The sequence below is a fragment of the Salvia splendens genome, unplaced genomic scaffold (genome assembly GCF_004379255.2).
Source record: "Salvia splendens isolate huo1 unplaced genomic scaffold, SspV2 ctg142, whole genome shotgun sequence".
NCBI lineage: Eukaryota > Viridiplantae > Streptophyta > Magnoliopsida > Lamiales > Lamiaceae > Salvia > Salvia splendens.
The window spans coordinates 19,181-32,259 of record NW_024598783.1 but is presented as its reverse complement, the minus strand read 5'-3'; the positions used below and the strand labels follow the sequence as shown (position 1 = coordinate 32,259).

The 13,079-nt window shown below is 43.5% G+C and overlaps 1 protein-coding gene and 1 pseudogene across 1 annotated transcript; one reads left to right on the top strand and one right to left on the bottom strand.

The window, feature by feature from the left end:
• Positions 1-959: 959 nt before the first annotated feature.
• Positions 960-1,890, top strand: LOC121789110. Its single transcript, XM_042187631.1, has 3 exons — positions 960-1,282; positions 1,363-1,457; positions 1,736-1,890. The coding sequence occupies exons 1-3, from the start codon at positions 997-999 to the stop codon at positions 1,832-1,834; spliced, it is 480 nt and encodes a 159-aa protein (XP_042043565.1). The 5' UTR covers positions 960-996; the 3' UTR covers positions 1,835-1,890.
• Positions 1,891-2,131: 241 nt separating this feature from the next.
• On the bottom strand, positions 2,132-12,244 carry LOC121789106 (annotated as a pseudogene).
• Between the last annotated feature and the right edge of the window lie 835 nt (positions 12,245-13,079).

Here is a 13,079-nt window from a genome sequence, read left to right as displayed (position 1 = left end):
TAAAAAAGACTTCCGAATATGACCCAAGTTACACAAATGTAACCAATGAAAATATAATAAGACCACACAAATAAAATACAAACATCTTTACCAACTATACTAGAATAAAGATCAAATATATATGATGCAGTCATTTTACCGACAACTATAAATTTAATATTCTACAATAACAATCAAATTGTTCAAAGTCTAAGCGTGCATATAGATATGTTTAAGATATAATGGTAAATTAAAATCAGATTAATTTGTTAGATGCTTTCATTAACACACCAACACATCAACTTGTTTGTGTATAAATAAGTTACTTAATTATCGTTTAACTTGCTGCATAGAAAAGATAAATGATTTTAACCGAAAAAGTAAATAGTGTGACATAAAAACATGATGGCTCGCATGATTTTAACGTTAACAAAAATATTTTTAGCATGTGAAAGGAAAAGGATTTGCAGATTCATCATTTACTACTATCATATGTGGTCCAAACCAAGGCATATATCATTGACTTATCGAAGAGACACTAAATGAACATCTTCTTACATGTTTTTGTTTCCTTTTGCATTTTAAATAAATAAAAAATAGTCCAAGCACCCCCATTTTATGACATAACGTGATCTCGTGAGTATGTATAGATCTATAACATAAGTATACAAATTACATTAGTTACTAGGATATATATCAATTTACACGTTATAGGTATTTCATAACTTTTCAATACGATACTAACACAGAGTTGCATAAAGAATATCGAATAAGAATCCAATGGATAAGAGTGACGAATCTACTAAAACAACTATATATAACAAGACAAAATAAAAACTCAAATTTGACCAAACTTCAGCTTTATTTAGGGCAATTGGGCCTATAATATATAAAGAGGTGAGGTCATGCTCATGATTAGTGGTCTCCTATAAAGAGCTCTAGCCTTCTTAAAATTCACATCTCCCTCCATTCCTCTTCTTCCTCAACAACTCCAAAATAAAAACTTTTCTCAAGAAAATGGGCAACTGTCAAGCCATTGATACTGCAACTATTGTGATACAACATCCAAATGGAAGAGCAGACAAGCTGTATTCTACTGTGTCTGCAAATGAAATCATGAAGATGAATCCCGGCCACTACGTCGCCCTCCTCCTCACCACCACCTTGTACTCCTCCTCCACCGCGGCCGCCGCCACTACTGTAAATGACAAGAATACCCCTCTTCGAATAACGAGGATCAAACTTCTTAGGTCAACTGACACTCTTGCTATTGGTCATGTCTACAGACTTGTTGCATCTAAAGGTTAATTAATTTGCTAATTCTTTCTTAATGTTTAGTGTTGTTTCATTTTTATTTAATTTTTTCTCCTTTTGTTATTGCAGAAGTGATGAAAGGGCTGTGGGCTAAGAAACAAGCTAAGTTGAAATTAGAGGGTGCTGACAAAATAGAGAAATTAAGCCCACAATTTGAAACTCAGGTATTTTTCTCTTCGAGTGATTAATTTACTACTCTACTGTAATGAGTTTGATTAAGAATATGTGGATCTTGAATGAGTTATTTACTCAATTATTATTGGATGATTAAAGAAAGAGGGGATTAGTACACATACAGTTCAACAAAGTGATAATTAAGATGACAAAAAGCAGTGATATTAACTGGCCATCAAATTTATATAAGCAACCTGCCATATAGTTTCAAGATATACAGCTAATGTTTCCAAAAAATTTAATAAATATTTTTTATGATCTATTTCAGGTGAAGCAAGAAAAACAGAGATCAAGAAATAATACAGCAGTATCAAGATCTAGAGGCTGGCAACCATCATTAAAAGCAATTTCTGAAGCTGGAAGCTGAATTATTTTTTATTTTTCTCCTTTATTTTCTTTTTTTTGGCCTGATGTTGGATTGAAGATTAATAGTTGTTCAAAACAGGCAAATTCAAGTGGCCTAATTTATGTATATACCATTCTCTCTCTCTAATTTTCATTTTCTGTTTAACTTTGGATCTTCAAATTTTAATTTGAAGAATTAGATTTCGGCATAAATAAGATCATGTTAGAAATAAATTTGTATGATCATGTTTAAAACTTCATATGTCAAAACAGAGGAAAATATCCACAACTTATCACCTACTATGAAAGTTTTCCCAGTCACTGATCTTGACACTACCAGTAGTCGTTGCACGAACACTTGCCTCGTCTAAAAGTGTGGAAACGAGCACGATCTCTGACCACGATTTCCCTATCATAAACTTTGGAGATGGTCTTCAGAAGAGCATGGCAGTCCTCACATGTCCTGAGATTCTTCATTATTCGAATCGAAGCACCAGAAGCAGTATTCATCAGCCCATAAGCAATTGCTAGCTTCTCACTATGCCAAGCCACTGCTTGCTCTCTATCCTCCTCGCTTAGATCAAACGAGACACGTGTGGCATCAGCAGCATAACCAACTCTTTTCAATATCTCACCCAACTTCTCCCGAATCTCAGATATCTGAGGATGAAGCACATCAGAAACTCGGAACTCATGAACAACGCCATCCACCTCTATCCAACTACATCCGATATCTGCAGGATTCTTCTGCTTTCCCATCATCTTTCGAACTTGAGAGACTTTCCCCATTTACCTAGAGAAGCATACAAGTTGAAAGCAGCACTTTAGTTCCAGAGTAACTACCACAGTCGAGTAGCTCTAAATAACTGATCACGCGCTCTCCAAAACTCAGATTCGAATGAATTCTGCAGGCACTGAGTAAAGCCCTCCATACAACCACATCTGGATTAATAGGCATGGTCTTGACTATTCCAAATGCCTTAGCCAGATAGCCAGCACGGCCAAGCAAATCGACATAGCAACCATAGTGCTCAATCTTAGGCACGACACCCCACGAACTCTCCATGCTGTAAAATATCGACGAGCCATGCTGCACAAGGCCTGAATGGCTGCATCCATTGAGAACCCCCAAAATAGTGATATCATTAGGTTTCAGCTTTTCAGCTAACATTCGCTGAAACACGCATATAGTTTCCTCGCCACGCCCATGGATGGACAAACCTGATATCATACTAGTGTAATTGTGAATGTCTCGTTTCGTGATCTTGTCGAAAACGAGATATGCACAATCTATCCTTCCACACTTGGCATACATATCAATGAGAGCAGTCATAGTATTAGAACTTTGTAAAGCGCGATTACTATCGATACAGCCATGAATCCACCTCCCTTGATCAAAAGCCCCGAGATTTGCACAGGCGGAGAGAGCACAGACGAGAACTGCTTCGTTCTGCTTGAATTCACGAAACATATCATGAAAATATCCAAGGGCCTCAGTGTACATTCCAGAACTAACAAACCTGAAATCATTACAGCCCAAGTTACATCATTTCTCAACGGCATTCTCCGAAAAACCTCACCTGCTTTTAACATATCTCCATTCTTAGCATAGGCAGACACTAAACTAGTCCATGAAAACACGTCTGTTTTAGACATTTCGTCAAACACCTCACACGCATCACCCACTCTAGCAAAAGCAGCATACATACCAATCAAAGAGTTAGCCACGTATAAATTCAAGACATTCCCATTCTTTAACGTCACTCCATGGACGACCTGCCCACACAAAACCGTATCTTGATGAGCGCAGGAAGTGATCACGAAAGTGAATGTGTACTCGTCTGGTTTCGCTTGAGCGTCGATCATTCGGCGGAAAAGATTGATGGGCTCTGAAGAGTGCCGGAGCTTCGAGAAAGCGCGCATCATGAGATTCCATAGCAGAACCGGCGGGGGCGGTGAAGACCGATGGTTATCGAATACGATTCTGGCGGAGCTGAGGCTCTTGGAGTAAAGATAGCAGTGAATGAGCGAATCGATCAAAGAGAGGCGCGTCGATGCGAGTGATTGGAGGATGATCTGCGCGTGAATCTGCTTAATTTGAGAGATGCCGGGGCGTTTGCTTAGTAGCTGAGAGATGAATCTTCCGGAGATGTGAGAGACTGCAAAGGGTTGCATCTAATTGATTTCGGAATGGCGGGAAAATTCTGCTCGATTGCATGAAGAAACCCAATTCAATTTTGGTCCCTGATGGGATACGTACTAAACAAGCCCAATAGCAGTGACGGCCCATCAGCCCAAAGCCCAAGGAAGAGTATCAGTTCGGCATTACCAAAGAGTTCGGCCCCAGCCTACAGCTCGGTAAAAGCCGACCAATCAAGCTCTACTCTCAGATCGGCAAAAGCTGCTCGGCAATAGTTCAGCAGTTCGGTCTCAGTATTCGACCGAACTGGGAGATAGTCAACTCATGCAGGATAGTGGACCAAACAGAGAGATAGTGGACTCATGCAGGATCTCATGCAGGATAGTGGACCAAACAAAGAGATAGTGGACCCATGCAGGATCTCCATGACCTCCACGACATCCACAACCATCATTAGTGGTGATGCAAGCCACGATCTTAGTTCAATGTATAAATAGAACTTAGATCAGATAGACAGGGGTCAAGTTCTCTAGAGATCAAATATCAGATAACAAGTCTGTATTGTAAGCTGTAAACCAGATCAAGCAATACAACTCTGCCCTCCTTTCTTCCCGTGGACGTAGATTTACCTCAGTAAATCGAACCACGTAAATCTCTGTGTCGTGATCTATATTTACCAGCATTCATCACCATCAAAAACTCGCCCGATCCATCACTGGCGCCATCTGTGGGAAACAGAGAACCAAAACTGTGATAAAAGCGAGTTTTTGATCCTCTTCCACCAAAAAAATGCATACCAGATCGCGTAATACCCATACTTCCGTCCGTGAGGAATGTGAGGAAGCTAGTCCAGCAGCCCGTAGGCCTGGAAAGTAGCCTCGTGAGAAATCTGTCTCCAGTCCTCACGGTGAAGGAACAAGCCACTCCAGAAGTCGTCGCACCGAGTCTTCCCAGCAGCCCGATTTGAACGAGGCTGTCAAGTTGTTTTTGGCCGAGAAGCAGGATGAATTCTTAACATTCCTGCAAACAGGCCAAAAGCCGAGACGAAAACAGTGGATTCTCCCTCCTCATCCAGACATGAAAGTCACTACCGCAGTAGTGCCGTGTCTTCCAGGAAGAAGAATCCTCAACCCCGACATGTTCCTGTTCCTCCTCGGTACCGGAATCACAGGAGAACTCCATCTCCTCCATACCGAAGAGATGTCGGGTTCGCCATGTACGGAGCATTGAAGACTCCGTTCTCTAGAGATCAAATATCAGATAGCAAGTCTGTATTTGTAAGCTGGAAAACCAGATCAAGCAATACAATCTTGCCCTCCTTTCTTCCCGTGGACGTAGATTTACCTCAGTAAATCGAACCACGTAATTCCTTGTGTCGTGATCTGTATTTATTACCTGCATTTACTACCATCAAAAATTCGCCCAACCATCACTGGCGCCGTCTGTGGGAAACAGAGAACCAAAACTGTGATAAAAGCGAGTTTTTGATCCTCTTCCACCAAAAAAATGCATACCAGATCGCGTAATACCCATACTTCCGTCCGTGAGGAATGTGAGGAAGCTAGTCCAGCAGCCCGTAGGCCTGGAAAGCAGCCTCGTGAGAAATCTGTCTCCAGTCCTCACGGTGAAGGAACAAGCCACTCCAGAAGTCGTCGCACCGAGTCTTCCCAGCAGCCCGATTTGAACGAGGCTGTCAAGTTGTTTTTGGCCGAGAAGCAGGATGAATTCTTAACATTCCTGCAAACAGGCCAAAAGCCGGAGACGAAAACAGTGGATTCTCCCTCCTCATCCAGACATGAAAGTCACTACCGCAGTAGTGCCGTGTCTTCCAGGAAGAAGAATCCTCAACCCGACATGTTCCTGTTCCTCCTCGGTACCGGAATCACAGGAGAACTCCATCTCCTCCATACCGAAGAGATGTCGGGTTCGCCATGTACGGAGCATTGAAGACTCCGTTCTCGGACGATATCACCCGAACTCCCTTGCCACAGAACTACCGAACTCCGTCGATGACTTATGACGGGTTAGTGAATCCTCATGACTTCCTGGGACGCTATCAGTATAACATGGCAAACCAAGGTCTCAATGAGGTCCATATGTGCAAGCTGTTTCCCGAGCTGCTTATCGGGAACGCAAGAAGGTGGTTCGATAGCCTCCCCAAGACAGCATTAGATCTTACCGAGATCTAATGGATGCTTTCCACAGGAGGTTCTTTCAGAAAGCGGAAGCCCGAATCACTTCGGCTCAGTTGCTTTCTATACGTCAAGGTCGCGACGAAAAGATCAGCGACTTTATGACGAGATTCCACAAGGAATGCCTACAAGTAGATGATCTCAATGATCTACTTGTCATTTCGGCATTCCAAAATGGAATCCTGCCCGGAGCTCTCTACAGAAAGCTCGTGGAATGCAGTCCGCAAACAGCTCAAGAGATGTGGGACATTGCGGACCAGTTCTCCCGTGCCGATGAGGCAGACCGTCGCAAACGGTCTTTAGACAGCTCATCCCGAGGAGACAGGAGGAAGCCCGATCATAACGATCAGGGACATCCTCGCCGAACTCCTTTTGGCGATCAGGGACATCCTCGCCGAACTCCTTTTGAAAGGATTCAAAGGACTCCGGTGCAAGACCGATTGGGGCCACGTCTCAATCCTGAGAAGCCGCCCGCTCAGTTCGTACCATTGAACAAGTCGAGAGCGGAAATTTTCGAACTGCATTCCGATATGTTCGAAAAACCAAAGCGGATGACGAAATCGGCCGCGCGTCGACCTCAGGATCAATATTGCTCCTTCCATCAAGACCACGATCACGATACCGAGGAGTGCCGACATTTGGCTGCAGGTATTGATGTTCTTGTGAAAGCAGGGACGTTAAAAAAATACCAAAGCAAGCAGCCGAAAAAGAACAAGAAACAGAGAGGTGCGAACTGCGCTCCTCAGGATCCGAAAAGGCAACAGGATCCCGAAGACGATGACGAGCCGCAATATGATGGAGTAATCCTGACTATTGACGCTCTCCCAGCCGGGAAGACTAAATCGTCCCTGAAGTCAGAGCGCAGAGGCTTTAATCGAGAGGAGCCAACGCATAAAAGACTGAAGCAGGACGAAGTGATTACATTTTCAGATGCAGATCCCGTCCCGGCCATCTCTCCTCATCGAGACGCTATTGTCATCCAAGCCGGAGTGGCAAACAAACTGATCCACAGAGTGTTTGTGGATACATGAGCGTCAGTCAGCATTCTTTTTAAAGAATGTTTCGATAAACTAGAAGTGGATCCAGCTCGGCTCAGTCCGGCTCCACTTCCTCTGAAAAGTTTCGCCCAGGAGGATACCCGCCCTGAAGGTATTATCAGCCTTCCGATCACGGTGGGAAAAGCGCCTACAAGCTCCAGTACGATGATCGAATTCTTTGTGGTAAAAGCTCGGTCCCCGTACAACATCATCCTGGGAAGAGACTGGCTCAACGCAGTTCGGGCCATTTGCTCTACTTATCACCTCGCCATCAAGATCCCCACTAAAGGGGGGATAGCGGTCATCCGAGGTGATCAAAAGAGAGCAAAAGAGTGTCTGCAGATTGCGCTTAAAAGTGCCGAGCAATCAGATCGGCATCATCAAGCATAGCAATCACAGCAGCCGGAGTCAGAGGCAAGCGAAATGACCGAAGTCACACCAGAGCCGAACTCAATGACCGTTCAGTTATACGAAGATGATCCATCCAGAACGGTCAAGATCGGTTTCGCGGGAACGCCTCTACTCCGGGAAAAGACCATCCAGCTCCTCAAGGAGTACAAAGATGTCTTTGCATGGTCTCCGTTGGATATGACCGGAGTGCCCCCTGAGGTAATCACTCATCGGTTAAATATTGATCCTTCAGTCCGGCCTATAAAACAGAAGCAAAGACTCTTTGCGGCAGAAAGAAATCAAGTCATCCATGACGAAGTCCGCCAATTACTGAAAGCGGATGTATTATTCGAGGTGAAATATCCCTCTTGGGTGGCCAATCCTGTGATGATCAAGAAAAAAGAAGGAGGATGGCGGATGTGCATAGATTTTACCGATCTAAACAAGCACTGTCCTAAAGATTGCTATCCCCTTCCGAACATAGATAAAAAAGTAGAAGCTTTGATCGGCTTCGAAATTTTCTGTTTTCTTGATTTATACAAAGGCTACCACCAAGTCTTAATGGATGAGAATGATGCTCCAAAAACGGCTTTCATTACTGACTTCGGCATCTTTGCTTATAAAAAGATGCCGTTCGGTTTAAAGAATGCCGGAGCCACATATCAAAGGATGGTAGATAAGCTTTTTCGGCATTTGATCGGAAAAGAGGTTGAAGTGTATGTTGACGACATAGTCGTTAAAAGCAGAAGCACTTCGGAGTACGAAGACAATCTCAAGTCCACTCTCGACGTGCTCCGAAAAGCCAACCTCAAACTCAACCCCAAAAATGTACCTTTTTGGTAGATTCGGGAAAGTTTCTAGGTTGTTGGGTTTCAAAGGAAGGACTCAGGGCAAATCCGCTAAAAGTTCAAGTTGTTCAGAACATGGCAATGCCGAAGTCCATACATGATGTGCAAAGGCTAACTGGATGTCTAGCCGCACTGAATAGATTCCTTTCCCAAGCAGCCGAAAAGCAAATGCCGTTCTTCAATGTGTTGAAAAAGGCACCAAAGTTTGAGTGGGGAGTCGAGCAGAAAAAGGCTTTTGACGAGCTCAAAAGTTATTTAGCCGAGCTTCCTATTCTCTCTGCTCCAACAGATGCCGAAGTGATATTCTTATACTTAGCGGCATCGGATCAGACCATTAGCGCGGTGCTTGTACGAGAAGAAGGCCTAAAGCAGCTTCCCATCTACTTTACAAGCCGAGCATTAAGAGGTCCAGAAACAAGGTATCAACCTCTGGAAAAAATTGCTCTGGCATTAGTAAATGCAGCAAGGAGACTGCGGCCATATTTCTATGCTCACAAGGTATGCGTCTTAACCGATCTTCCACTTCGGCAAGTTTTGACTAAGCCAGAAGCATCAGGCAAATCGCCAAATGGGCCATAGAGTTGGGAGAACACTCAATCGAATACCTACCTCGGAAAGCCATCAAGGGACAAGCCTTGGCAGATTTTCTTGCAGAGGCAAAGTTCGATCAAGCAATCCCTGTCATTGCCGAACAGAAAAATTCTGCCAATGCCGAACTAGCACAGCCCCTGGAATCCGAAGTAGAGCCACCGGATTGCTGGAGCGGATTCGTAGATGGAGCTTCGAATAAAACGGGAAGTGGAGCTGGTATTCTACTTATCGCTCCCGACGGACACGAGGTAACTTATTCACTTCGGTTCTTATTCCCAACCACTAATAACGAAGCCGAATACGAAGCTCTCCTTGCCGGACTCCAGCTAGCGCAAAGTCTATTTATCAAGTCTCTCAAAATCCATTGTGATTCACAAGTCATAGTGAATCACATGTTGGGTACAAGTGAAGCCCGTGATGAGAGGATGAGGAAATACTTGGACAAAGCGCAAAGCATTAGCCGAAGTTTTTCTTATTTTCGGATAATCCGCATTCCCAGAGCGGAAAACAGCCGAGCAGATACTTTAAGTAAGTTAGCCTCATATCCAAGTTCAAAGGTGGAGGAATTGATGCACCGAAGCATTGATGAAGCTGAGGTACATTCAGTAGCCAGCTCGCCGAACTGGATGACGCCGATCTTACAGTATCTAGATCAAGGACAACTGCCCGAGGATAAGAGAGAAGCTCGGAAAATCACATGCCGAGCACTTCGGTACGAACTTCATGGAGGAGTCCTATACAGAAAGTCCTACCTTCAGCCGTTATTGCGATGTGTAGGGCCAGAAGAGACGGACTACATCCTTAGAGAAGTTCATGAAGGATCTTGCGGTAGCCACATCGGAGCTAGAGCTTTAGCTACAAAAGTTCTGAGATGGGGTATTATTGGCCAACTTTGGTACAAGAAGCAGTGCAGCTCGTCAAAACATGTACGAAGTGCCAAATTCATGCAAATATCCCAAGGATGCCGCAGACCGATCTATACACTATGCAAAGCCCTTGGCCTTTTATGCAATGGGGCATAGACATAGTAGGGCCACTACCACAAGCTCCTCGGCAAATGAAATTCCTTATCGTTGCCGTGGATTACTTTACAAAGTGGGTAGAGGCTGAACCATTAGCTACGATAACGAGCTCGAAGGCATTGGATTTCGTCTGGAAGAACATAGTGTGCCGATTTGGCATACCCCACATCCTCATTTCGGATAATGGGACTCAGTTCACCGACAAGACATTCAAGAATTGGTGCCAAGAGCTGAATATTCAACAGCGGTTCACTTCGGTCTCCCACCCACAAGCAAACGGACAAACGGAGGTAACAAACCGTATCTTGGTGAAAGGGTTAAAAGCTCGGTTAGAACAAGCCAAAGGACAATGGGTAGAAAATCTCCCTCAAGTCCTATGGTCCTACCGAACTACACCCAAAGCCTCCAACGGTGAAACTCCGTACAGTCTGGTGTACGGCACTGAAGCCGTGATTCCGGTTGAGATCGGCGTACCCAGTCCCCGAACTCTAAATTTCTCCTCAGAAATGAATGATGACGGACTGAGAGCCGAACTAGATCTGGCCGAAGAAAGAAGAGAATTGGCCTGCATAAAAGCAGCCAAGTACAAGGAGCAAGTAGCCCGGTATTATAACCAAAGGGTGAAAAAGCTGCAATTTCAAGTGGGAGATCTCGTCTTGAGAAACAACGAAGTAAGCCGAGCAGAAAAGCTGGGCAAACTCGAACCCACATGGGAAGGTCCATATCGGGTGTCAGAAGTCCTCGGCAAAGGGTCTTACAAATTGACTCACATGTCAGGAGAACAAGTACCCCGAACATGGCACATTTCCAACCTCAAGAAGTTCCATTTGTAAGAGACAGTCCGGTCAGTCAGTCTTGTGTCTAGTTCGGTCCTAGAGGTATGTGCTTTCTTTGTGCTTGTTCGTCCTTTTTTGTCTATGTGTGTTTGGTTTGTCTATGTGCATTTTGTCTGTCTATGTGCGTGTCGTCTCTTACAAATGTTACTGAGGTATCTTGTTCTTTAAAGGCTGATCCCCTTCTTAGAACATATATAAGCCAACGATTGTGAGTCCAAGCTTCTAAGGAGGATACAAGACCACAATTCAGCTTAAGAAACAAGCAGTTCGTCTGAAACGAACTGCAACAAAGGGAAAGTTCGATCCACGCGATAAAAACTCGCCGAATTAGGACAAGGGAAAGTCCGATCCACGCGATAAAACTCGCCGAATTAGGACAAGGGAAAGTCCGATCCACGCGATAAAACTCGCCGAATTAGGACAAGGGAAAGTCCGATCCACGCGATAAAACTCGCCGAATTAGGACAAGGGAAAGTCCGATCCACGCGATAAACTCGCCGAATTAGGACACAAGCTTAGTCCGGTCAAAGAAGTTTACTTCATAAGACCAAGGACGAGTCCGGTCAAAGAAGTTTACTTCAGAAGACCGAGGACGAGCACGATGAAATTTTTTCGCCGAGCTGTAAATACGCAGTGTTAGAAGCGAAATAAAAATTTCATTTATCAGAATGCCGAAGTGACTCGCTTCGCCGAAGTGATTCACTTCGCTTTTCGGGGGGGGTAGTGATGGGATACGTACTAAACAAGCCCAATAGCAGTGACGGCCCATCAGCCCAAAGCCCAAGGAAGAGTATCAGTTCGGCATTACCAAAGAGTTCGGCCCCAGCCTACAGCTCGGTAAAAGCCGACCAATCAAGCTCTACTCTCAGATCGGCAAAAGCTGCTCGGCAATAGTTCAGCAGTTCGGTCTCAGTATTCGACCGAACTGGGAGATAGTCAACTCATGCAGGATAGTGGACCAAACAGAGAGATAGTGGACTCATGCAGGATCTCATGCAGGATAGTGGACCAAACAAAGAGATAGTGGACCCATGCAGGATCTCCATGACCTCCACGACATCCACAACCATCATTAGTGGTGATGCAAGCCACGATCTTAGTTCAATGTATAAATAGAACTTAGATCAGATAGACAGGGGTCAAGTTCTCTAGAGATCAAATATCAGATAGCAAGTCTGTATTGTAAGCTGTAAACCAGATCAAGCAATACAACTCTGCCCTCCTTTCTTCCCGTGGACGTAGATTTACCTCAGTAAATCGAACCACGTAAATCTCTGTGTCGTGATCTATATTTACCAGCATTCATCACCATCAAAAACTCGCCCGATCCATCAGTCCCAACTAAGAGAATATGGAACCCTAGTTCCCAATCGCCGAATTCGGTAGCGATGGATTTCGGCGACGATTTTCCGCTGCCGGAACCGCCGAATTCTCACTTAATAGAACCTCCCTTCGAATTTAGTACTCCCTCCATTTCTCGACAGTAGAGTCATTTTTTCAAAATTGAGAAGCTCGTTGAGTCATTTCTACTTTACCATTTACTTTATTCTATTTATTTTATTCACTTTATACTTTATTCCCTCTACTTTTTTTCATCTCTTACTTTTTATCTATTTATTTAACACATTAAACCTATCTTTTTTAAACTCTATGCCGAAAAGTTTTGTCTCAACTATAACTAAACGGAGGAAATAACTAAATTTGAAATTCATATTTTTATTTAATCTGAAGATTTATTTTTTTAATTAAATTTGAAAATTCAATTCAATCATGAAATCTTGAGATTTTAATTATGTAAATTTCAGTTTTAATTATGTAATCTATCATTTTGATGTAATTTTCAATTTTAGTTGTATCATTCTTATTTTAATAAAAATCTTTCTTAACTAAATCGTATATGAGTTTAATTAATAAATATAGTACGGTAGTAATTAAAATCAGACAAACATAAGAGCATCAGCAGCGGTGCGTCCATACCAGCGGCGCGCCACCGCCTGCTCGCCACTGGCGCGGAGCTGCTCGATGCATCGAGCACGTCCGTGCCAGCGAGCAGCTAACGTGGCGCGTTCTGATTGGCCAACGACATTTCCGTTAGAAATTCATTTTTTAAAAAAATCGAAAATAATACCAAAAATAAAAAAAATTCCAGATTCCCAAAAATATGGCCGTTTTTTTACCGTTTTTCTGAAATTTTTTTGATTTTTTTATTTC

What these genes read in the sequence shown, in the direction of transcription:
- LOC121789110 (XM_042187631.1), top strand. Translation starts at nt 997, where the DNA reads ATGGGCAACTGTCAAGCCATTGATACTGCAACTATTGTGATACAACAT. An exon ending in CAGACTTGTTGCATCTAAAG is followed by an intron (nt 1,283 to 1,362) that starts GTTAATTAATTT and finishes TTGTTATTGCAG; the next exon opens with AAGTGATGAAAGGGCTGTGG. An exon ending in GCCCACAATTTGAAACTCAG is followed by an intron (nt 1,458 to 1,735) that starts GTATTTTTCTCT and finishes GATCTATTTCAG; the next exon opens with GTGAAGCAAGAAAAACAGAG.